We start from the raw sequence: 26,113 nt of genomic DNA on the forward strand, positions 1-26,113 counted from the left end.
GGCGTCCGTCTGATGTTGGTGCTGGTGTTGGTTCTTTCAGACTATGTTCGCACTGCAGACAATTCCAGACTGGTTTTCAAATCCCATCTTTACAACTGGAAGCACTGTTATTTGCTCATGATCAGGTGGATCTGTATGGTATTTGGAGTATAGTTACTTTCTGCCGTGATCTTTGGTTTTCATAGTAATGAAGAAGGCTTTTGCACACTACCAAGCAATGTTCTTTTACAGTAAATGGAAGAAATGAAGCAATTACTAGAAATATCGATGACTGAAAGTAATAAAATGATTATTATGGTACTAAGCGCTACAGTATGGTAAGATCTTTTGAATTTTAGATTGGATTGGATAAAGCTGGATTTGAGGTGCCAGTGTGAACAGGTTTATACAGTATGTACAGGATGGAAAAACAATTATTTCAAATCTAATATCTTTTCACTTAAACATTGATTCAGACTATGTCTCGCCTCATCCCTTAAAGGTTTTATGCATGTTCATCATGCATGCTTAAAATATTTAATGTACAGCAATTGCTGTCTGGTTATTTAGTTTATTTGACGTTTTGATTGAAGAAAGATCCAAGTTTTAAGAAACTGGTTTGCAGTTAAAATGACATGTTTTGGCCTATTCTGCCATCTAGTGGCAGTTTTTGCCATAAACGAGCCATACTCAAACATATCACACTGCTGTCAAGGTGAAAGGAGCTCTTCCTGTTATTTACAATTTATTCTGCATATGTAAGAGATTATATAAAAATCTGTGTGGTTTCTTTAGGCCTTTTGGCCCATTATGGAGCCATGAAGACATCACTCCTAAGAATCAACACTCAAAGAGTACCGAGCAGCTTACCAACTTCCTGCGACATGTAGTTTCTGTGTTCAAAGAGTCCAAATCAGGTAAGTCAGATTTGTCTTCAGTCATTCCAGCCATTCCACCTTAACAAGGTGCAGCTTGTGAATTTTTATTATTTTGTAGACATTAGGCTTGAGGAGCAGTTGAGTGAAGTGGCGTTGCAGATGGCTCTGTGCAGCTCCTCTAGACATTACGCTGGACGTTCCTTCCAGGTGTTCAGAGCTCTACGGCAGCCCCTCTCAGCGTTGGCTGTGTCGGACCTGCTTTCACGCTTGGTGGAGGTAGTCGGGGAGCCCGGGGAGGAGGTGCAGGTGAGCTTCTGGTTCCTTAATGACAGCTCTGACTGATTCAGTGAGCGAGGAAACTAAGAATGCATCTTCTCCACAGGGTTACGTAATGGAGCTTCTCCTCACTCTTGAGTCAGTGGTGGATAATCTAGCCGAGTGCCTGAAGAACAATGACTTCTTTGTCATACTACGGTAAGTTCCCAATTATACTAGTTTTCTTCAGTAGTCCAAGAGGCTTCGTTGCCTGTTTGTAATCAGTCTGTGTTCCTCTAGTGCATCTTCACCAGATCTTCCATCCAGCAGCAAGCTAACACTAAACCGTAAAAGTACCAGTCAGCTGGACCTGATCCCAGGATCAGGAACTGCTTCTGAACAAATACGCCACCAGCGTAGTTACTCCGTACCCAAGCGCTTTGGCGAGGTTGAGCGTTCCTCCGAGGTTCCCCGGAGTGCCACCTTGGACCGCATCCACCTTCATCAGAGCAATATCTCCAAGCTCCGGTCCCTGTCCTCATCATCCTCCAGAGACAACGTGGTGTCCACCGACCCGACCAATGCCAACCATCCTCGCAACCTGCTGGCCAGCATTTTCTGGGCAGTGGTGTCGCTCATGGAGTCAGACTTTGAGTTTGAGTACCAGATGTCCCTCAGGTTGTTAGGGAAGCTGCTAGGCCACATCTCATTGGATAAGCAGGAATACAGAGACAAGTTGGAGAAGATCCAGATCCAGCTGAAATGGAAGGAGTTCTCTGGGCTTCAGCAGCTGCTTCTGAAGGGCTTCACCTCTGCAAACACTACAGAACTCACTTTGGAGATTTTCAGCCAGCTCACGCCCGTCTCACGCCTACCTGTGGTGGACACCTCACAAGTCATAGGTAGACCTTTTTGTTTCTACTACCAGCTAAATGTATTTTTCTAACATAATTCTCCATTAACCCACCAAATTCTTGTCCATCCCTAATTTATGTGGGATTATGAACGCAAAAATGCTATTTCCTTGCAGGTTTCCCATTGAATGTGCTCTGCCTCATCCCCCATCTTGTGTTAAACTTTGACTCACCCACACAATTCTGTAAGGACGTGGCTGAGAGAATTTCCCAGGTCTGTTTCTGTCACTCTGTCCTTCCGCTGCACTATAAATGCACTATAGCTAATCAGAGAATCAGCATCACATGTGTTTGCTGAAAATGACTCAATTTGATTGACAGGTTTGCCTTGAAGAAAAGAACTCCAAGTTGTCCAACCTTGCCCATGTGATGACATTGTACAAAATGCATTCCTATACCCGTGACTGCTTCTCTTGGGTCAATGTGGTGTGCCGCTACCTACATGAAGCGTTCAGCGACATCACTCTCAGCATGGTTACTTACATGGCAGAGGTAGGAAGAGCATAAATAAAAGTAACTCTTAAGACTTTTGGAAATTGTAGGGAAAAGCATTTCATAAACAAGACTGGCATGTGAAAATACACAGACACTGTGTTCAGGAAAACTTTCTAATACTTTCCATGTTTTGTTAACAGTTGCTGGAGAAAGGATTACCCAGCATGCAGCAAACTCTTCTGCAAATCATCTACAGTCTCCTGAGTCACATGGACCTGAGTGCTATTCAAGCCAAACTGTTCAACGTGGAGGTTCTAACAACCATTGAAAAGTTTATTCAGGTGTGACTCCTTTAACTTATCACATACAGAATTTATGGAATTTGTTCCACAGCTTTTATTAAAATGTAGTCATTTACAGATGCTTTTGACCATAAAAACCAACAATACAATGTTATTTTATATACTATTATGAATACTGGTATTTTATATGCTATTTTAGTATCTATTAATATTTTGAATGAGCATAAATTAGCATGTTCAGTCTTTAGTTTTTAATTTTTTAACGTGCTTTGATAATTTGTATTATATATATATATTTTTTTTTTCTATTTTACAATTTTGACCTTTTTCAGTACTTTTTTGTACAATTAATATTTAAATTCAACTTATATCATTTTATTTCTTTTTTATGCATACGTTTTTCATTTGATATTGCTATATATATATATATATATAGTATATATTTATATATATATATATATATATATATATATATATATATATATATATATATATATATATATAAATATTTATATATATATAGTGTTCCTGTAGCTCAATTGGTAGAGCATTGCATAACAAGTTGGGGGTTTGATTCCCTGGGAACACATGATGGGTAAACATTAATAGCCTGAATGCACTGTAAGTCGCTTTGGATAAAATAAATTAAATGTATACAAAAACCGTTTTTAATAGTTCAAGTTTTAGTTAACAATGGCAACGCTGCTCCAGTGCATTCAAAAGTAGTAAGTTACAATTCTAAATGTGAATTTGCAGTGTGTATTGAATTTGATGCAATAAGAAGATTATACTGCAGGATAATGGTAAGAATATGTAAACAAAGTAGACAATATAAATGAAATATAATCAACTGAATCACAATCCGATTCAGAATCAAGAGCTTGTAAATCTGAATCAAATTAAAGTCGAATGGTCATAGGAAACATAAAGCTATAACTAAGCAGTCAAATTTTACTCTCTGAAGCTTTTCACAAAATACTTATTTTGGGAGCTTCTAAAATTATCCGCAATGATCGCATTTAACTGGCTCGTATCATTCAGCCTAAATTTACTCCTGACATAATAGTGTTTTATACACGATAAAACTTCAAGCTGTCTTACATCCTTGGTTTTGTATCTCACAACCCTTCTTTGGAAGGGAGAAAAAAAGAGAAATAAAGAAACAGGACCTTATGCCAGGGCTATAATTCCAAAGGCACACCCAGTAGCAGTCTATAAACAGTCAGTCCTATTGGCTGCTGTCCACATTACTGAGGCCTTCAGTGTGGCCTCACAGCAAAGAGGCTCCTCTGAACTACTGCTTCTCTCGCCGGGCTCGTGTGTTTATCCCAGCAGAGGAAGAGACAGCTACTGCCCGTGAAGATGGATTGACTGTATGGAATGGCTATGGCTTTGGGAGGTGAGCGAGATTCTGAATGTGTCCTTTGAGAATAACTTAGTTCTGTTTTTTTTTTTTTTTGTTTCTTTGACTTTAGACTGCACACTGGAAGGAAGCCTTGAACATATTAAAGCTGGTGGTCTCCCGCTCAGCTAGTCTGGTCTCGCCGTTGTCTCCGCAGAGTAACGCATCCACTGTGGATGTCAGGTGTGTCTGGGACACACCCTCCAAAGCCCTGCCTGGAAAGACCCTTGACTTTCACTTTGACATTTCAGAGGTATGACATGCTTTTCTGGCTTTTTGTGTCTGTTTTACTTTCTTTATTGTCATTAAACAGTACAAAAGTCTCAAATTTGGACACTGAATTTATGTTTTCCATGATCTGAGGCTTATTTATGGATATCTAAAATCAGATTTGTAGCAAACAAAATTATCCAGCATGCATGTAAACTCCTTCAGTGCTGTTTAAAAACCATCCCAGGATGCACCTCATAAAGTTGGTTAAGAGGATGAGTGTGCAGCTGGAATGTAGGGAAAGGGAGGTGACTTCGAAGATGTTAAAAATGGTTTTAAACATTTTTGTTACCATTTTTGTTACCTTCCATTTGCGTTATTTTATCATTTGATTTAAAATGTATATTATATTATATTATATTATATTATATTGTACTTTTAAATGCATAATACAAGAAAAAATAAGACTGAAAAAGCACTAAATATTATTTTTTTTCATTTAAAATTATTATTATTATTGTAAAAAAAAGAAGAAGAAGAGAGAAATTGTTTCTTTTAAGTGGGGGTGTACATTAAGAAATGTTACATAGCGTTTAAAAGTGCATGCAGGTGAACTACCAAAAGCTGGCATCCTCAATGGATTTGTCCACATTTTCCAAGGTGGAGTCATGCATTTTTTGTTGTTTTGTTGTAATATTTGTTTTAAGCAAATTCTGAAGGTTAGGTTTTCTGTTTTAAACTTTAAACTTGAAACAACCTGGCCCCCGTTAAAGTGTGGGAACCAAACAGGGAGCTATTTGTGTAGTGCATGAATTCCAGGAAAGTCCGGTTGTGGCGCTTTGCGTCAGCCCTTCTAGAGTCTCAAAGCAGACTCCTCTGCCCTTTGTCAGATACCTCTGGAACATACAGTATCAAGCCTCTAGCAAATGGGTGAGACAGCAGGAAAAACAAAATCAGAACTGACAGGGAACTCAAAACATGCTCGATTCCATCCCGGCAGAAAGGATTTCACAGAAATGAAGGGCAGGTGACCTCGATAATGGAAATCCTGACATTCCCCAATGCTTTGTCTGGCTCCCTTTATTGCAGTTCTGTTTTTCAAAGCTCCTCTACAAGTCACAGAGCAGCAGGACCATTGAGAAGACACAGGTTTTAAATAGTTGGTCGGAATCTGAGGCAACTTGACGTTAGCAAAAGGAATGCACTTGAATAAAGACTTTTGGGCTGAGGGCCACAAGCTCATGACATGAAAAGAAAAGGCCAGACCTGAAATCCCTGGGCTTAAATGGTGCATGCCATTGTGTGCGTTTTAGACACCGGTGATTGGCCAGCGATATGACGAGCTTCACGGTTCTCCAAGGCAAGATGGGAAGAATGGAGGATGGGTTACCGTGACCCGCAGTACCTCCTCTACATCCTCGGGCTCTTACCAAAACAACCACGTGCTGGTTCCTGTCAGCTGGAAACGACCACAGTCCTCACAGGTGAGCACTCACAAATACACTCTTTCAAGTTCTGACATTTGCTGAAGAACAGTGCATTTTTAAAATATGTATTGATTTATTTTAATGTTCTTATTGATCATTTAGTTTAACTGAATCTTTTATTAATTGAATTAAAAATGTTTCTATGTAATATTATTTTAGATATTTTTATAGATAACTTTTTTCTCTCCAATTTATTTCTCTCCAATTTAGAAAAGAACTCGTGAGAAGTTGGTGCATGTATTAACCTTGTGTGGCCAAGAAGTTGGACTCACCAAAAACCCATCTGTAAGTGACATGTATGTTATCCATCCAGTATTAAATATTTTAAAATATGTCAGAAATCATTCTTAAACCCTTCCTCCAGGTGATTTTCTCATCCTGTGGGGAACTGGACCTGATTGAGCACCAGCCCAGTCTGGTGTCCTCTGAGGACGGCACACGGGACACCGAAAACATGGATGACACCACTTCAGAACAGCAGTTCCGTGTATTCAGGGACTTTGACTTCCTGGATGTGGAACTGGAAGAGGGAGAGGTGAGCAGATATTTAAAAAACGAAACCAAAATGATCAGTTCCCTCTTGCTTGTGAAATTTTTTGACTTCCAAATTCCTTGGGTGAACTTTGTTTTGACTGCAGTATAGTGGACCCTTGGGGAAAGCAGAGCTGAGCATTAAACTTTTGCTAAGTTTTAGTCAGAGATAAACTGTTACACTGTTTGCGCAATACCACTGTAACTTTCTTTAATTCTTTGAAATATGTTCTCCTCTCCTTGTTTATGTCTGTACCATCAAGGAGATGCAGGTAAGCCCAGGAATCTTCTAATGTAGTGCTGTGTGCAGTAGGACAAAATGACATTGTGTTTATTCACAGTCTGTGTATTGTGATGCATGTGCATAACTCTACCTAGAAACATAATTGTGTTTCAGTCATGTTCAGAACACAGTGGCACATGCACATTTAGAGTCGGACAGATACAATCAGACAGATACAGATCAGACATACTCATCCTCGTTGATGAAATGTGTAAAATTTACCACAGAATTTTTAATAAACCTTTTATGTATATATTTTATGTATATATTTTTTTTCACTGTTTGAAAGATATAGTAAAGGCATGTTACAAAAGATTTTCTTCTCAAATAAATGCTTTTGAAAAAACGCATTTCAGTTTCCACAAGAATATTGTTTCAACAATGACAATAATAAGAAATTCTTGATCACCAAAACAGCATATTTGAATGATTTCTGAAGTATCATGTGACACTGAAGGCTGGAAAATTCATTTTAAAATATATTAAATTAGAACACTGTTGTTTTGAATTTTTCTAGTACTATTTTACAGTATTGCTGTTTTACTGTATTTTTGGACACAGCAATGCAGCTTTGGAGAGCATAAAAGGATTATTTCAAAAATCTTACTAAAGCCCAAACTTTTGAACTGTATTGTATCTTAGAAAATGTAAGAATTAATTGGCAGGTAGCATTTATAAATTTATTTTTTATTATATTTCAGTGTGTCTGCATTTTAATAGCTTGGCCATCTCTAGTCTGCACTCTCTTATGAAATCATTAGTCGGTTCATTGAGGTCACTGTAGCAATTTGCTGAAGCTGCGATGCCACAGAGACACTTACTGTAAAAGGGCAGATTCAGCCTTTCAAATAATTTCTCCCTTCTGAATACATTTCACTAGTGTTTTTATAAAACCCTCATATTTCAGTACCAATCTTCAGTGCAACAGAATCAAAGACTTCTTCCTGCTTCTTTACCATTTTGTTTTGGTCAAGTTGCAAGAAAGTAATTAAAGTAGTGTAGTAAAAGTAACTTTTTGAGTTCAGTGTTTAAGCGCCCTGTTAGAGGAAAGCTTAGACACTGAACTGAACTGGATCTGTGAAGGAATGTGGATGTTGACTCTTGACTCTTGATGTTAAGGCATGTGGCTGCAGTGATAACTTGAGACTCTTCCAAAGCAAATGGCCTTCAGGCACTTTATTACTTACTCTACAAGAGCAAGAAATGTTTCCTGCATTGCTGTTTCACTACTGTGTTAATCCTTTATTTGGAGAGATATCCTAATATAACAAACTCACAGACTGAGCACCTTCACATATAGAGCTTGCTGTAGCCTATGAAAGTGGTTGTGTGCTATATTCAGAGGACTCTGTATTTCTCTCACTCTTTTGCTGACAGGGTGAGACAGCTGACAGCTTTAACTGGGGTGCGCGGAGGCGTTCCATTGACAGCCTGGACCAGACTGAAGCTCAACCAATGGAGGAAGACAGCCAGCTCTCAGGAAGTTCACCAAGCCTGTGTCCAATCGTCCATGATGATTCTGACGAGTCTTCTGAGGAAGAGTCCCTCACAGCCAGCCAGAATCTCTCAGCTTCACAACTAGTAATGCTGAATTTGCTCTTTTTAAAACATTTAAAAACTATTTTATATCTATAATGTTGAAGGAAACTCTATTTCTTGTTTCAGAATGTCAGCCTGTCTCCTACTGAGGAACTAAACCCCATGGACTCTCCTCCCGTCTCCTTTGACCGCAGTCACGCTGGCCAAATTCCTCTTTCCAGCCCAACTCCTAGCTTTGAGATCTCAGCACCCGAGGGCTCGAACCATCGGGTGAATAAGAGCTTTAAAATGGCTGATCTTTGGGGGCAGACACATTCCTACTCATACCGCACTTCTGTTCTGGAGTTTTTCCATTAACACGGTTGAAAAAGAAATCTCTTTATGTCTTGCTCTGCTTTTAGCATGGGTAGATCTTCGGTGGTAGTTTGCTGATAATATTTTTCTATAGCATGCTTTTTTTTAGGGTGGGGGCATTAGATTAATGTGCAGAGCAGCATGGAATTGCAAGTAATCTTGCTCTTCAAAAGCTCCCCATTTCTATCTGCTAACCATTTCTATGCTAACCGCTTTTTGTCTTTGAGGCCTACCACAGTCTCAGAAAGAGGCTCGGGATGAGCCACTAGGGCAATGAGTATGGCTTCTCTGTGGGTGGCAAGCTGAAACATCACTCACATGCTAAATGCTAGGGGTGCAAATAAAGAGAGTGTACCCATTGCCTGTGGCTGTAAACATGAGACCAGACCAATCAGATTTTGGTCCTTTTTTTTTTAAGGTCTCTTAATATATCAGAATTTGACATTATTGAATAAAAAAAAAAAATAAGCAAAAAAAAAAAAAAAAAGCAAGAGAAAAGATTTTCAGCATGAAGAGTTGTAATTTTGTAAGGTTAGTGAATATTTATTAATAAATATATATTATAAAATTCTTATTAAATAAATTACAGAGTTGGTTTACCAATATGTTTATTTTGTATTTTTTCATTAGCCACCCTGTCCTCTGTCTAAATATATGTAAAATATAATTCAATTTATAATAAATGCAATAATTAAATCAGTGTATAAATTGAAATGTTAGATACAATTTAAAAATGGAGAAAAATTATTTGATGACTGAAAATGTTTAGCACGGAACTGACATTTGGGGGAATCACTTCTGTATTTTCCAAAAATTTCAAAGAAAGTAATCTGATCTTTTCTTAATAATCTTTGTCCATAATACATTTTTGTCGTAGCCTCAGCTGTTTCCATTGTATGACTAATGTATAATGCATTTGCATTGGTGATAAATACAAGCTTTTCTTCTTGTAAATCCTGTCCAAAACTAGGCAGAGGATTCGGCTGAAGAAGAAGAAGCCGTTGTTAATGAGAACGATATTTCACTCTGCATTTGTGAGTCGCCGCCTGCCTTCAGTAGTCCTGACATCCTAACAGTGGACACATCTCAGAGAGAAAACAACTTCTTTACTGACGAGACATGTTGTGTACCCAGGTACTGCATGTGTGCTTCACACTCCCGACATACATGATTCTGTTTCAGTTTTAGTAGAAAAGTCTGGAAAAGTCAGACTTTCCTCAAGTTTCTCATAGCTGATTTTGAAACTTTTTTTTCCTCACCACATAATTCTATCCCTCACGTCCTCCAGTGGGTTTGGAGACCAGCAGAGCTCTGTGGCACAGGCAGAGGAGGAAAAGGACGAGCTGTTGCAAGAGTCCCGTTCCTCCCCTCCGCCCTCTCCCTTTTTCTCCGCCATCCTGGCTGCTTTCCAGCCGACTGTGTGCGATGATGCCGAGGAGGCTTGGCGCAATCATCTCAGCCAGTTGGTGGCAGATTCGGATGGTTCCTGTGCAGTTTACACCTTCCAAGTCTTCTCCTCACTCTTTCAGGTAACTAATAGAGGTACAGTAGGCTGTCACCGGTCCTTATTATGTTGATTTTTGCCAAGCAGCTTCAATAAAGATCCATCTTATCTATCTTAATGACAAAAAAGAAATGAAATTAATCAACTGACACTTTTCTAACATTCAAATTGTTTCAGGCTGTGTTGTGAATGTCAAATGATGCTGATTTAGTAGAAGACATGCCAAGTTTTTAATTATATTCTCTTGGCGCTGACAACATGCTGGTCCGGGACGGATTGAATAGGATATGTTGTTACCTTCAGAATATACAGGCCAAGTTCTGCACCTTGACTTGTGATGCTGCTGGTTACCTTGGGGACGGCCTTCGTGGAATCGGAGTGAAGTTTGTAAAGTCATCCCAGATGCTGACGTCCTGCTCCGAATGTCCCACGTTGTTTGTCGATGCAGACACTGTGAGTTTCTTGTTTGAATATGAGTGATATCAATGATGTATCCAGAACTCAAATCAGTACCAGCATTAGTGTTCTGTTCAAATCTCCTTCACTTGTGTATGTGTGAAAGCCATTATAAAATGTATCTCATAAATATGCGTTTCAGATTGTGTCTTACGGGCTCTTGGAGAAGATGAAGTTTAGTGTGTTAGAGCTGCAGGAGTATCTAGAGACTTACAACAACAAAAAGGAGGCAGTAATATCAGTATGTTCAATTATGCATTGTTTTACAAAACAGTAAATGTGTAATTTTCTTTTTTTATTATTATTTTATTTAGAAAAGTGTGTACCGTATTTTACTGTGTACCTGAGTATAAGTCACACCAGTCCAAAAATACGTCATGATGAGGAAAAAAAAATATTTAAGTCGCACTGGACTATAAGTCGCATTTATTTAGAACCAAGAGAAAACATTACGGTCTACAGCCGCCAGAGGGCGCTCTCTGCTACTCAGTGTAGACTACAGGAGCACTGAGCAGCATAGAGCGCCCTCTCGCGGCTGGAGACGGTAATGTTTTCTATTGGTTCATTTCTCTTGGTTTATTTCTCTCGGTTCATGTCAAATTAATTTTGATAAATAAGTCGCACCTGACTATAAGTCACAGGACTAGCCAAACTATGAAAAAAAGTGCAACATATAGTCCGGAAAATACGGTATATGTGGAAATTAAATTAAATAAATGAAATAAAATACTCTAAACTTTTGAACCGTAGGGAATATATATATATATATATATATATATATATATATATATATATATATATATATATATATATATATATATATATATATATATATATATATATATATAAAGAATAAATGCAGTTTACTGTTGATATACAATTTCACCATAGAAGCTGTAAGTTATAAGCACTACTGCTTGTTCTATATAACTTACTGCTGCCTGTGACTCTTTCAGTGGCTACGCAACTGCAAGACCAGTTTCCCCAAATGCACTGGAGATGGAGTGATCACCTATCAACCTGCTGAAACAGAAGAAAAGGTATCACACCTCTGCTTTTTAATACAGCAGTTAGATAGGCAGCAATTCCAAAGAAAACTAATAAAGGAATGTCTTTATTATTTAAGTACATGATCTATTGTAGATCGCAACATTTTACAAACTGGAGCCTTAACAGTTAGGCTATCTAACACTAATTGGCACAACCCTAAAACGACAGTGTGGTGGTGTACCACAAACAGTGCATGAGTTTCTCTTTTTTATATATATAGGTAATGTCAATGTTTCGGTATGGCTGCATTGTCCACTGATTGATGGCACTGTAATGTCTGTTGCGTTCTGAGATACGAGATTAATTGACAAAAATGTGTGTTCGGATTCCATTTCAATGTACTTCTTTATATTTTCTGCATTTCAATTGTTCTGTGATAGCCCTGTGAGTGACATCTCTTTTCTATCTGTCTGCTCTATAACTTTAAGCCTGTTTCAAACACAAGCTGTGTTACTTTACAACAGCGCCCCCTATTCTTATGTTTGGTATGAGGGCTCTTTCTCTGCTGGGCTTTGATAAAGTCCTGAAAGAAACCCTGAAAAAGTTTCTTTCCTGACTCTAAAATGAAATCTAACATATGCTTTCAACCCTTTAAGATCCCTTCAAGTTATGACCAGTTAAAGCAATTCAAAATGCATATGAGTAGTGATTGCATCTTTTTTGCCCTTCTTTTTTACCCAGCACAGTCCCCATACAAAAATAAAAATAAGAGGGCATATTTGTGACCCTTTTTCTTTCTCTGCTTGTCTACTCAGCTTTTCTGCTCATGCATGCTTTATATTGCCTGTGCCACTGTTGGCTGCATGTATTCACACTACAGTATTTTCAAAACTTCCTTCTCACTTCTCACCTTTTGTCTTGCAATGCCTGCTTTATAGCAAATGGAATCTCTTGCAGTAAGTTTTATAAAAATCTTTTTGGCCTCATGTCTTTTCCTTTATTCTTAATGCAGATGTTGTACATTGTTTTTCACAGGCCTCTACTTTTTAAAACGAAAATGCTATTTTGTTAACACGCTTATATCCTTGTTTGGTTTGCTGTAATTCTTGTGTAGTGACTTCTTTCATATATATTAAGAAGGTTTAAATAACTTTTAAATGATAATGTGTTAATTTGATTTCTGTTTTGTTTACAGCAACTGGAGCTTTGTCAAAAACTCTACAAACTCCACTTTCATCTGCTGCTGCTTTTTCAGTCTTACTGTAAACTGATTGGCCAAGTTCACGCTATAAATTCTGTACCAGAGGTATGTTGACATCAGTGTCTCATCATATGATTTTGATAAAGACATTTTTTTACCCGAATAGAAAAAGCCTAGCTTGCAGATCTTAATTATTTAGTATAGAGGCCTGAACATGACATGCACTGACAAAATTATCTTATGGCCTCGAATTAAGAATTTGTTCCCACAACTTTAATTTAAAATTTTAATTAATTTGCTTGTTTTAGTTAAATTACGGCCACATTGTGTTAATTCTAGGTGGGCATAGATTATTTTTTTTAATCTAGATTAATCTCACTGTGATCTTGAAATTAATCTAGATTAATCTAGATTAAAATGGCTCATTCGAATTCAGAATATGTGTTCAGAATATGTGTTACCCAAATAAAATTGAGAAACAGTAAGTGTTTGAGAAGGGCTTTATCAAGCTAGGTGGTGCATTAGAAAAGGGGCTCATCTCCTGTTTCCAAAATGTATCACAAAGTGCTTGAAAAAGATGTAAACTAATTCCACATTGCACAAGGTGCAAACAACATTACTCCTGTTTCACACCAATTTTTAAGTTTTTTTTTCTTCCAAGTTTGTAGGTGTCAAGGTACAGAAACCAAATAATAGCACTGGATAGTCTTCAATGTAAAAATGAAATATACAATCAAACCTACATTTATTCAGACACCTTCTTTTATCACATTATTACAGTTTTGCTATATATATATATCAAAAATTATATCTGGTGTCTGAATAATTTTGGTTTGACTGTTAAAACTAATGCAAATTAATTCAGTCAAGAGCAGTGAGTGATTTTCATTTTCATTTTCTTGGATTAACATTACAGCAGCCAGTAGCTAAATTAGGCGCGGTCCCTTTAAGAGACCTTGAACGCATAATACACATCCCCTGTTTTCCCTCAATTGTTAACTTTCACTTAAGAAATAACTGACAGTTTTTTCGAGCATAATTTCCAAGGTGGATATTTTGCCATATTTTGTATGTATTTGTCGGCACAAGTGCAAAAATAAGCAAATTCGATGTTCTAGTGTTTTGAGACGCCTTTCTCTGCGTGAGCCTGAACACCAGAACATCGCGAGTACTGAATCGGGCTCTTTCACATCTTGTTGTTTGTTTCAAACTGCGATTTGCATTTGTTTGTTCGGGTGCAGGAGGAACTTCGAGGTGAACTTCGCAGAAGAGAGCTCGGTTCAGTGTCGCTGTCCGTGATACGCGGCTCTCTCTCTCGTGCTCACCCTAAGGCACGCGCTAATCTGTTCAACTTTTCCGCATCTAGTTTTTGGATGCTTTAATGTTTAAATCGACAAGCGGTACGGCTTAACAACACGCGAGAAAGATAAGCTTTCGTGATGTTGCGCAGCAGTGGCCCGTCAACTGTCCTGAGCATCTTTTTAGGCTGTCCTCAGCGAGTCAGATATATAAAATATCAAGGTGAAAGTCATCATAGCTTGCTTAGTATAGACCCAGCTCCCAACCCAACTTTGAGAATAGATTAACGGCGATATTTTTTTAACGGCGATAACGGCCCACCACTAGTTAATTCATTCCTTTGTTTTAAAGTGTGTTCACATTAGCGCTATTTTAGTTACATTGCATAATTTTTAATAATGTAGCGATGGACAGTATGAAGTTCTGCTCACACAGAAGTCACTTTCAAACCAACCAGCTTTCTGTTGGTCAGCATAGTGACTCTGCCTGGCCAACTTAAACATGAACGAAATCTTGGTGGGCAACTTTTTCGCACTCACCCAAAACTGCTGAATGAGCAGATTCCAACTCCTGAATTTATGGTTTGGCCGAATCTTTTTGGAAGGGTTCCGTTTTTCTCAGGAAATAATTCGAGAAAATATGATAAAGTGAAAAAAGTGACGTGTCATAGAGCCAAGTATGGTGACCCATACTCAGAATGATGCATGTATGTTCACATATAAATGTTTTCCCCTTTAGCTGCAGAACATATCCAGAGAGTTGAATGAGTTGAGAAGTAACCTGAGGGCAGCAGCAGCCTCGGTGACCAATGAGTCAGCAGCTGAGCTGAGAGAACCCACCACTGAATCCCCCTTCAGCTCCTCTGAGGTTGCTGTGCAGGCCATTCTAGAGAGCCTGAAAACCAACGAGTTCTCCAGAGCCATCCGTTACATACAGGAATGCAGGTAACCTTCCCACTGAGAGAAATGACTGCAGCTAATTGTTTTATCATGGAATTTAACCTAGGGATAGTCCACACAAAAAATAACTTCTGTTCTTATTTACTCAAAAAAACATATTTATATCTTTCTGTGGAGCACAAAAGAAGATATTTTGAAGAATGTTAGTAAACAAACAGTTTTGGTTCCCATTGACTTCCATTGTATGGGAAAAAAAAAAAAAAGTCAACGGGAAACTAAACTGTTTGGTTCTTCCAGAATATCTTCTTTTGTGTTCTGTAGAAGAAAGAAGTATGAAACGACATGAGGGTGAGTAAATAATGACAGAATTTACATTTTTAGGTGGACTATTCCTTTGACATTTATTGCTAACCTCTTCAGGAATACAAAATGAATGAGTAATATCAAATGCAATAGCAGTGTAGTAATATGCTGTGTTTTTTTTATTTATTTATGTGAAATAATTACAATCACTTTGTTTCAGGAAAATGTGGCCAAGTGACATCTTCGGCAGCAGCTCCGAGAATGAGGTTCAGACTCTACTCAACATCTATTTCCGGCACCAAACTCTGGGTCAGACAGGAACCTTTGCCCTGGTCGGTTCAAAACAAGACTTATCTGAGATATGCAACCGACTCACTGAGCTCAACTGCGAGATCCGAGACATGATTCGACGGGCACAGGGCTACCGGGCCATCACTGCCTTCCTTCCTGACCCCAGCGTGACCGGCATCAGCCTTTGAGTTGAACTTTAAAGGATCAGGCCGGCATTGGATTTCTCTCCACCAGTCCTGTCTGAAGTTGCTGCTGCCTTCACTGTTCTCCCCTAGTGCACTCATTACTGTCCTGCTTCTGCTCACCTTCAGAGCTTCAAGGATGCACAGCTAATATAGTTTTGAAAAATGCAACAGGGGACTGAAAAAGAAGTCGAATCCTTGGCTTTTTTTGCACTACTATGTATGCCTCTGAAATGAGGCCTCTATTACTGCAGGCATCAAAGGTATACCAAAGCTCCAAGAATGGCTCCTCATGCCCACGTCTACCATTATACATGTAACGGGAAAATGTGCAATGCCTCACACTAAGTGAAACTTTTCATCTTCAAGAGAATGTTTTGAAACTCCAGTGCTCTCAGCTATTTGATGATATAGATGTTCTGTTCTTGCTTTTTATTTCAAATAAAAGCTGAAAGCTGTGTTAATGTGGCTTTTTTAAAGATGCTCAAAAAGGTCTGACTTTTTTGCCTCAGCTTTTATCCATACAGACAGAATGTCTCTATCACAATGCAATGATAAAGTCAGAGAGACCTGGATGCATACAGGGGTCATCCAGCACTTATTTATGTATGGTGGTGTGACTAATGTCTTTCTACTGTTTAGTTGCTCCTAGAAGGTTTATTTATATTGTTAAAAGGAATATCATCCTGTCTTGACCATCGTAAAAAGTATAGTTTTTTATTGATGGAATTCTGTTTATTCTGTCTATTGAAATGGCCAAGCATTCAAAGGTATGTACAATAAGACGAAATAGAGATATTTATGGAATAAAAAAGTATTTTGAATGAAAGAGTTGTACATAGTAGTGGGAGTGTAGCCCAGATTTTATTTTTATGGTTTTATTTTTCTGTCTGCTGTATAAAAAGTGTGCATGCAATAAATAGATCAATAAATATTAATGAAAAAAAGTCTGCTTAGTGGTTGATTCTTTTTGATATATTGATACTTATGTCTATGTGCTTAAGTAGATTTAGATATGTAATGAGAATTATTTATATATTGTTTATGATTTGAGGATGCACGCTTGTTTGTTTTTGTTTGTTGAACTAAATAATATATTAGTTTGCATTGTAGTATTTTTATGGCAGTGCGCCCTCTGGTGCACACCAATGGAAATAATAAAACCAAGATGGCCAAGGGTCAGTCAGACATGCCAAATTGCTCCGGAATATCCACCCATTCCTTCTATCCTAGGAGACTCTTGTAGGTAATAATTTTTTTTTTTTTTTTTGCAGCATCAATCAATAATGAGTCATTTCATATTAACATTTTCCAAGTTTTGATTTTAGATTGAGAGAAAACTCTGATTAATCTCATGTCCATTGTAGTGGACCTCACGCCCTTTATATTTCAGCTACAATTCATAATTATAATGTGAATATTGTTTTTGAAAGTTAAAACTGAAAAACTTAATCTCCAGTGACTTTTTTTACTGTAAATAAATGTATTTGTATTATTAGAATGTAATTTATATTGACATCGAAAAAAGTCATGTGATTACGTAATTTATGACACTTGTAATGCATTACTAGATCAAAAAGTAATCTGATTACGTAATGCACGTTATTGTAATGCGTTTCCTTACTCATAACATAAAAAAGTAATCCGATTATGTAATATTTGTTATTGTAATGAATGTTTTTACTCATAACATCAAAAAGTAATCTGATTACGTAATGCACGTTATTGTAATGCTTTTTTTTTTTTTTTTTAAAGAACAGTTCTGATTTGTCATCCCAAAGCAACCCAGCATTTCATTTCTTAATCCACGTTTTGAACTATTTGGATGAACTATCCTGGACCAACTCCTTTAACACACCATCCTCTTTGACTCCCACTGTGATATTGCTTAAGTATGAAAATAAAAGTTTTGTCTTGAATTTAGTAGAGGAGAGTGTAAAATAATATCTGATGGGGGGGGGGGGGGGGGACACACTATTCAAACGTTGAATGTCAAATACAAGTCAGAGTGTTCATAAAAATAAATATAAATGTTTATATATTATAGACGGAAACTCTTTCCATCTCTCTCTCGAAGAACGAATTGGTAATCACAAAGACAACTCTAATTTAGCAGAAATCTCTGTGAACTCTCCAAACAAGTCAACGGTTTACAACTTTTGAAATCAGTCCTGACAGTGGTTGCCCCACCACCTTTTCAGATTTTGATAGTACAACAACCTTGTGTGCAGATATCAAAGAGTTTTCTCCTTCTTTTAAAATGGCAAACAACAAGGCCATTTCCATACTGAAAAAGGCTATAATGAAGGCCAGAGCATCATTACATGAAGCTGCAGGGGATGTTTTGATCAGCACCTTAAATGGAACTACTCTGAAACATCAAACAATAGAAACATTGTGCAAATCAGTTTCGGGAAGCACTTATGCAAACAGATCGCCCATAGAACAATCCATCTTCCCTAACCATGCGTCAAGACTGCGTGTTAGTAATGCTCCGAAGAGTGACAGTCCAAAGAGCTTTCAAATTAATATTTCAAGCTGCTCTTCACCGCAGTCAAATGAATCTGATTATAAAACGGGTTCAAAGAGGAATATTACAGTTTCAAATGTTGGCTTTCAAACAGAGACTCTGGGAGAATTGAGGAGAGGCTCAGACTCATCAAAGCGCACTCATCAAAAATTGGATTTCAAAAGGAGTGCTGAAATACAGACTATGTTCAACATTAGCAGCACACACAATCCCACCACAGTGGACTCCAGCCGTGAAGATGATGAGGAGAATGCCACTCAAAAGGCTGATGTTACAGAATTGTGCAATCTTTTGGAGGAAGCAAATAGTCAACATGAATTTACCCATTTCAGACCAAAAAATCATGGCTCAGACAACCACAGTACAGAGAAAGAGTGGGATCCTGATATACTCTACGGCATTGACTTTGATGATAGTTCTAACTGTAGTGATGTTGTGAAAGGAAAGCATCCTGTCAATATGGACTCTTCCTCAGTAAACATTTCTGATCATATTCAAATTGTATGTAGATGCTGCCAAATGACCATGCAATGCCATGTCAATGGAAACACAAAATGCAATTGTGCCTTCGTCATTGGCTGAAGACAGTTCTCTAGTTGGTGGAATTAAAAGTATACAACCCTTATTTCAGTGATGATACTTTTTTTGGTTTCAAACTGCTAAAGGGGAAGCTATAAGCATGTCAGAAAAGAGTTTAAACAATGCAAGGCACTTTTTTTTTTGAAGAGAATGATCAAAAAGCCATTCATAATAAAGAAGTCAAGGTGGATATCAGAGTAATAAAGCCAGAGCATGTTGAAACAGAGCCTACATTCAATACTTTTGACAGTATGATCACAGAAAATAAAACCTACCTTCAGATTAAACAGATGTAGATTTCAGCTCTGGAAATGTAAATGCAGCTTATAAAGAGATAAATAAGCAAGTGACAGAAAATGAAGGAACAGAGCGGAATTGTTTAGGTGAAAAAATAGATGTTTTTCGTGTTGACGCCAATAGTCATTTTGGTTTTAGTACAGCCAGCGGAGAAAAGCTGATAGTGCCTAAAAAGGCTCTCCTGCAAGCAAGACGACTTCTTAATGATGTTGACCACTTAGAAGAGTGGTCACCATCACGCCTCTGTCAACAACTAGCCTTAAGAAAGCAAAAGCAGTTTCTTGGAGTAATACTTCTGTAAAAATAAGTCAGCCATACTTAGTAACCAAAATAACTGATGGTGTGGACAGTCTTTCCTTCAACAGCGAGGTCTTTCAAGAATTCTAGCAGTGATACTAAAGAAGTTTTTGCAAAGATTTTTCCCTCAGAAAAAAAATAATTTTTTCGCTTCAGTCAGAGGAAGGCTATGGCTTTCAGACCGCCAGTGGCAAAGGAGTTTCACTTTCAGTCGGGGCCATTAAGTAGGCAAAGGACATATGTAAAGACAGTGATGAAAATATTGACTTGAAAATGGATTGAATCAATGACAAACTGGATGCTGAAATCAAACAAGTAAATGCATTTACTCCAAACTGTATACGTGTGACATTTTCAAACGTGTCATTCATGAAGGCCAACACTGTTCTCAAAGACTCTGACCTGACCTAACAACGTGGTTTTAGTACTGCCAGTGGTAAGAAGGTGTCCATCTCAGCTGGAGCACTACAGAGTGCTAAGGATCTGTTGTCTGAGTCTGATGCATCTGCATCCTTTGCCATCTAAAGTAACTCCGAATGAACCTGCAAAACTAGACATGCACTTTGGATTTTAACAGTTGGACAGACACCCAGCAAAAGTACTTTGAGCAGGAAGCAATGGCTTGCACTGAAGCTTTACTGGCAGATTATGACCTGAATGTATCAGGCAGTTTTATCCATCTGTTCATGAACTACAGGCACAGGGATTTTTTGGCCATAAGAGAAGGAAGCGTTCGTTTGATACCAGAAATGTATCAGGTATAGGCAACATAATGTTCCATGTTGGCAGACTATCCGTCCGCTATCTGGCAGCCTTTACCTTGCAAAGACTTCTGGTGCTCCCAGAATAGGTCTGAGAGATGCTGTGGAACGCAAATGTCCCGGTCAATACACACAGGAGGAGGTACATTTTGATAACTAAACAGCATGTTGTACATCACAAAGTCTCACTAATAACAAGTGAAAATGCTGAATCATTCAGATTTGACTGTAATGACTCATGTGACAAATGTGAGCTCCTCATGGAGTCTGGTGCTGTCCAGCTGGCAGATGGAGGCTGGTTGGTTCCATCTGCCAGCTCATGTTTTTTCACGTAAAGCATTTGAGATTTATTGTATCACTTTGATATTTGCTATTAGATATGATGAGAATCTTGGAGATGGCCGACACTCCAGCTAAGACATTAGTGCTCTGTTCATGTGGTGTTTCTCAAATTGGTCAACATCCAGAAAAGCCAGTGAAAGATGACAAAACTCCTAATGCAAAGATGGAGTCCTGTGTGGTTTGGCTCACAGATGGCTGGTGTTCTATCAAAGGACAGTTAGACATTCTGCTCTCTGCCATGCTGAAAATGGCCGTCTCCAAATCGGTGATAAGATTGTGACCAGTGCAGCTGAGTTGGTTGATTTCCAAGAAGCCTGTCCTCCTCTGGAAGCTCCTGAATCTCTGATGCGAAAGGTGAAGTTGGGGTCGATGATCCATGACTGCTAAATCCTGCCAGACTCTATATGAATTGTCATTTTTGTATTTCAGATTTCAGCAAACAGCACCAGACGAGTTCGGTGGGAGACTAAGTTGGGTTACTATCGTGACTCTCGGCCTATCATCTTACCACTATCATCACTGCTCACTACTGGAGGTGTTGTAGCTGTGTGAATACTGTGGTGTTGGGAAGTTACCCCACTCAGGTCTGCCTCACCACAGCAGATCTGAATGAGATATCTTGATCTTTAAAAGAATATTTTGTGTGCACAATTTTGCTTTTGTACCAAACAAATGACTGACTTGATCATCAAACAGTGGATGGAAAAGAAGCCCAAGGGTGCCTTCATATTTCGCAATGATCGTGCAGATGATCGAAAGGCCAGAAAACACAGCAACTCCAAGTATAAATCCATGAATGATCTTATTTCCAAAATACAGACCGAAAAAGAAGTCGAAAAAGAAGTGGAAGGTAGGGTTTTTACTTAATTTTTATTTTTTTCCTTTTACCTTAAGCTTTATCAGGGGTTTGTATGCAAGCATATGAGGATGACAAGGATTGATGAGTGTTTTTCCTCCATGTATAAGGTAAAAAGAACATTTAGTCAACATGAGATTGAAGCTGCAAGATGGGGAAGAGTTATATGAGGCAATGGAAAGTGATCTTGCCTTTGAGGACAACACTTAAATTCATTTATTTTTACATCTTTTTTTCCAATGGGTAGTAAATTCAAATAAAGTAATGGTCAATAAATAAATAAATATATATATATATATATATATATATATATATATATATATATTCTAATTCATTTTTGTGATGAAATCATTTCTAATTATTATTTTTCTAATTCATTTTTGTGATGAATGACTAAAAAAAACAGAGAGATAAAAAAAAAATAGACTTGCAAACATGGAAGGACTTGGGTCAATAATAATAACGATTTGATAGTGTGCTTTTTTGACTTAGATTAGTAAGTAACCAACTATAATGCCCTAGCATCATTGGGCAATGAATTTTGCACCTACCCTAACTTTATTTATCTCAACGAATGTACAAATCTAAAACTAAAACGTATATCACATGTTGTTTTGATGTGTTTCTATTAATGAACAGCAGGTGGCACCTTAACACTTGCCTTTGATTTGTAGCGAGCGGTTCAACTCTGTAGGAAGATTGTGAAATCCTATCTGCCTTTTCCATATTAAATCTGAAGCAATGTGAATGGAACAAGTAATATGAATGTACTGCTTAATAACCACCAGATATTGGCAGCATAGAAAGCAATGGGAATGACAAACACAAGCCTGACATACTTCTCTTGATCTGGCTGGCAAACTCACTGTCATGCTTCGACCGCAAAGTCAGACAAAGGGATTTCTTCTCTTCGATCCAAACAGAACATTGTCATATTTAATTATCTGTGAAAATATTACGATTTCAGGCATTGACTCTAGAGAAAATATAGAATGTGGCTGTTTGCTTTTCAGATCAGTTTGAAGGATTTTGGAAATTTAGAAGCAACCCCATAATCTGTCCGCTCGTCAAGGAATGCTTCAGAGAACCGCAGACGTGCCAGATTTGCAGTTAGCTGCCACCAGTGGCTTTCCTCCACAGCGTTCAGTTTTACATCTATCATCTATCACTGAGAATGTGCTGACTCAGCACACATCCAGCTCTATTTTAAGATCTCTGGCCCACAATGATAAAGATAGTTGACACCACTGTTGTGTAGTGAAGAGGCACTGAAGATGATATCTGTTAGTGGTTGACAGATTTTGGCCAAAAATGGTTCCATGGGCCTAGTTCTGAAAATACTACATATACATAAATCTACAATGATTCTTAAGTCTAGAGGATAAAAACAAAAACAAAAATAAAATAAATTAAAGTACTGAACAGTCCTAATATACACTACCATTCAAATGTTTGGGGTCGCAAAGATTTTTAATAAATATATTATTTTCGAAAGAAGTAAGTGATAAGGCTGCATTTTTTCGATAAAAATATATAATAAAATGTAACATTGCAAAATATTACTGTTGAAAACTATATTTGAAAATTTTTTAACTTTAATATATATATATATATATATATATACTTATTAATCATTGCCCAATTCCTTACATTTTTGAAAGTCTATTTTTTTTTATCTGCCTGTTTTTTTTTTTATTTTTTATCAGAATCAGAAAAAAACATACCTCTTCTCACTAAACTGCACAATTTGAGCTTTTCTTCTCTCTCTCTCTCTCTCTCTACATGTATAATACTATTATGGCAATGCTTAATTTTTTGGCAGCTATTTCTCAGTCTTTCAGGTGCAGTTGCTGCTTAATATTTTTGTTTATTTTAAACATAAACATTTGTAAAAAAAAAAAAAAAAAAAAAAAAATACAGAAATGTTTTAGGAAATTAATGCATCCTTTCAAAACAAAGGCAAAAAAGTAAAAAAATAAAACAGTGGGATTTTGGTGTGTGTTTTGTTTTTTATTTTGTGCTGCATGAGATGACGTGGTTAAAATCTGTTTAACATTTGTCATGTTTTCCCACATTTAGGTCTGTCTCTCCATGTGAGAGTCGTTATATTTGGGAATTGCCTCTAGAGGCCTGATGGGCTGCTTTCAGGCAGCTGCAAAAAAGTTTCGTAATTATTGCATATATGTCTGTATTTCCTGGCACTTCTGAATATTTTTCTGCTGTATGTTTTATCTGTATCTTCAAGTGCTTGCTAAGGTGAAAACTACTACTATTTTACAGGTTTTTATCGCTATATCTTAACATTCTTCAGAAAATAAAAAAAAGATTATCTTTCTGAGTAATATATCACCCAGCCATTTGTTCAACCCAGGATCAAACCTGCAATCTTTGCATTTGTAATCTTGATCTTAACCCCATTATGCTATCAGGGCCTCATGATCTTTGACCATCAGTACATTTGTACTTTCCGAGAGTAGAGTACATAAAGTAGGGCTTGATTACCATTCTTAAAACATAAAACTTAAGGCTGTCTTCATCCTCTCTGAGCTGCCCTAATCCAAGCTCTTAGGCTGATTCTGGCTTCCCTCTCCCTTGACTCTGCTGAATGAGTTCTGATGGAGATGTGGAAAGAGATGAATAAAAGGTGAAGGGGTGTTGACATTTGATAGTCCCATATATTCTCTTTGCAACCCCACCAGACTGAATTAATTAAGGGTCCCATTTAACTGTATTGGAAAGCTAGATACCACACCAGAGCTGTGATTTAGACTAGACTGTATCTAAATAACAACTTGTTCAAGAACTGGGTAGAATTTTAGCAGCAGCCGTAAAACACTGAAAACAAAAAAATTAGCCCCAAAAACACAGAGGGGGACATTAAAATTCAATTTTTAGTGGTATAAAGGGGGTCGCACACCGGACGAGAAGCGCAGCGCCGCGTCGCGTCGCGCCACGTCTTTAAAATTCGAACACATTATTCTCTATGTGAGTACACACACCGGCGGCGCCATTCGGCGTCTGTCCGCGGCGCCCAGCTACGACTCAGAACGCTGTTCAAATTTCTGCCGCGCCACAGAGCGCCATCCGCATAGTTTTATATTAAAAAACCCAGATGTTATAAACTGAAGCTGAAATTAAAGTACAGCACACTTGTTTCATTCAAATAAAACATTACAAAGTGTTTGGTTACGTTTTCAGCAGCACAGTTGCCATAGACAACAGATACAACAAAACAATAACAGACTTATTATAATAACACAGATTCTTTTCATTAATTAACGTTCAAAACTCAGCTTTTATCAATTAAAATCATATATTTAAAATAATAATAATAGATGAAGTTAAAACTCTCCCATCTTGCTGCGAAATTGAGCTCACGCATATAGAATGTGCGCGTCCAGTGTGCGATACCTCGAGTTGTCCTACATGTGGCGCGACGCGACGCGGCGCGTCTCGTCCGGTGTGCGACCGCCTTAATGATAAATAGTTGGACAAATAAGTGAAGCTGTAGTTGAAGAGTCAAAGGGTTGTTTATATCCCCAATTTTTCCACACAGAGAAAATTTATGGATTTATTTTTTTATAATTATTACTTTTTTGCAGCCGTTACAGAATTACAACTTTACGAAGTCGAATAGTTAAGTGTCATGGTTTAGTTTTATTATTATTATTATTATTATTATTTTTTTTTTTTACCATTTAATGGTTATATCCCATGCAGCCAAAAAAAAAAACAAATATATATATATATATATATATATAAACAAATAAAAAAATAAGTTTCTTGGACTATTTATTCAGACTATTTATTATTTTTAGTAAATCAGAAATTTACATTTCAACCAGTGTAGTCCAGTTCTCGAATGAATAACTCTTATAAGCCATTTCTGCAAAACATACACAGTTAATTGTGATTTCATCCTAAACTCTTAAAAAAAAAATGTGTGCCTGTGACTGGCATTTGGTCAAGCACTTCAAAATCTTCATCTTCTGTACCTTTGACTCTTTGAACTTTCGCTCTCAAATCATCCTTTCACTCCTCCTCTTTTTATTCAATTTCCATCTTTTCCTCCATCACCCTCCGTTGCACCTCTTCCAGCAGATCTGCAGTGGAAATGAGTTTCCCAGACTGTTGACCTCGTAGACCCACCACCTGAGGTCTGGACCAGCATAGCGACACTCGACTTCACCCTGCTGTAAATCTTTTTCCACTCACTCTTTTCCCCCCAAATTTAATCTCATGAACATGCACGGAGAGAGGAGGATGTGCAACTTTGTTCAGGATTAGAAGTTAGGGATTTTGTGGCTGGATTAGTTTAATGATCACGGTTTATTTTCCATCCCGAATGAGAGTCCCATTTGATTTGCTTACAAGGAAGCAGAATATCGATGGCCCATGCAGCTAGTGGAAAAAAATGATCTGGAGATGCTGAAAGTCATAAAAAGTTCAAATTTAACCGAGCTGTTAAGTGAAGTGAGCATCATTCATTTTTCTGTCAGAACCATTTAGACTAGAGCACATTGTCCTTGTAAATAAATACCACTTTAATGGAACACAATCGCAGTGTCTTCTCCTGACCTCAACACCTCCTTTGTTTCCAAAGCGTTTCAAAACATCGGTGGAAGAACTTCTGGCTCATCCTTGCGTCATTTCGCTGACAATTTCTTGCTTTAATCCTTCCCATACGTTTTCTGTCACTATGTATCAGCTTAAGCATTTGTGGTGATTCTTATGTGGCCTTGTTATGTAGAGCTAAG

The 26,113-nt window shown here is 37.6% G+C and overlaps 2 protein-coding genes across 8 annotated transcripts in view; both read left to right on the forward strand.

Moving 5' to 3' along the window:
• Positions 1-16,153, forward strand: part of frya (furry homolog a (Drosophila)) — a 54,742-nt gene extending 38,589 nt beyond the window's left edge. For 3 of the 7 annotated variants that reach the window (XM_026226727.1, XM_026226728.1, XM_026226729.1), the window contains 23 exons: positions 775-896; positions 976-1,163; positions 1,240-1,331; positions 1,413-2,014; positions 2,143-2,240; positions 2,348-2,518; positions 2,662-2,802; positions 4,239-4,418; positions 5,689-5,859; positions 6,073-6,147; positions 6,227-6,397; positions 6,657-6,665; positions 8,054-8,257; positions 8,342-8,485; positions 9,540-9,703; positions 9,858-10,098; positions 10,377-10,526; positions 10,672-10,770; positions 11,486-11,569; positions 12,458-12,475; positions 12,715-12,825; positions 14,758-14,963; positions 15,442-16,153. In XM_026226727.1, coding sequence (XP_026082512.1) covers positions 775-896; positions 976-1,163; positions 1,240-1,331; positions 1,413-2,014; positions 2,143-2,240; positions 2,348-2,518; positions 2,662-2,802; positions 4,239-4,418; positions 5,689-5,859; positions 6,073-6,147; positions 6,227-6,397; positions 6,657-6,665; positions 8,054-8,257; positions 8,342-8,485; positions 9,540-9,703; positions 9,858-10,098; positions 10,377-10,526; positions 10,672-10,770; positions 11,486-11,569; positions 12,458-12,475; positions 12,715-12,825; positions 14,758-14,963; positions 15,442-15,700 — 3,700 coding nt within the window. In that variant the 3' untranslated portion in view covers positions 15,701-16,153. The remainder of the gene's footprint in view (positions 1-774; positions 897-975; positions 1,164-1,239; positions 1,332-1,412; positions 2,015-2,142; positions 2,241-2,347; positions 2,519-2,661; positions 2,803-4,238; positions 4,419-5,688; positions 5,860-6,072; positions 6,148-6,226; positions 6,398-6,656; positions 6,666-8,053; positions 8,258-8,341; positions 8,486-9,539; positions 9,704-9,857; positions 10,099-10,376; positions 10,527-10,671; positions 10,771-11,485; positions 11,570-12,457; positions 12,476-12,714; positions 12,826-14,757; positions 14,964-15,441) is intronic. The other 4 variants (XM_026226730.1, XM_026226731.1, XM_026226733.1 and 1 more) reach the window with 2 other exon arrangements.
• Positions 16,154-20,389: 4,236 nt separating this feature from the next.
• LOC113058930 (breast cancer type 2 susceptibility protein) lies at positions 20,390-23,802 on the forward strand. Its single transcript, XM_074559861.1, is given in 7 exon segments — positions 20,390-20,456; positions 20,536-20,742; positions 20,745-20,854; positions 20,930-21,041; positions 21,044-21,084; positions 21,197-21,350; positions 23,786-23,802. Coding segments are annotated over 7 exon segments (708 nt in total).
• Positions 23,803-26,113: the final 2,311 nt, after the last annotated feature.

Source organism: Carassius auratus, chromosome 40 (genome assembly GCF_003368295.1).
Source record: "Carassius auratus strain Wakin chromosome 40, ASM336829v1, whole genome shotgun sequence".
In the NCBI taxonomy this organism is placed as follows: Eukaryota; Metazoa; Chordata; class Actinopteri; order Cypriniformes; family Cyprinidae; genus Carassius; species Carassius auratus.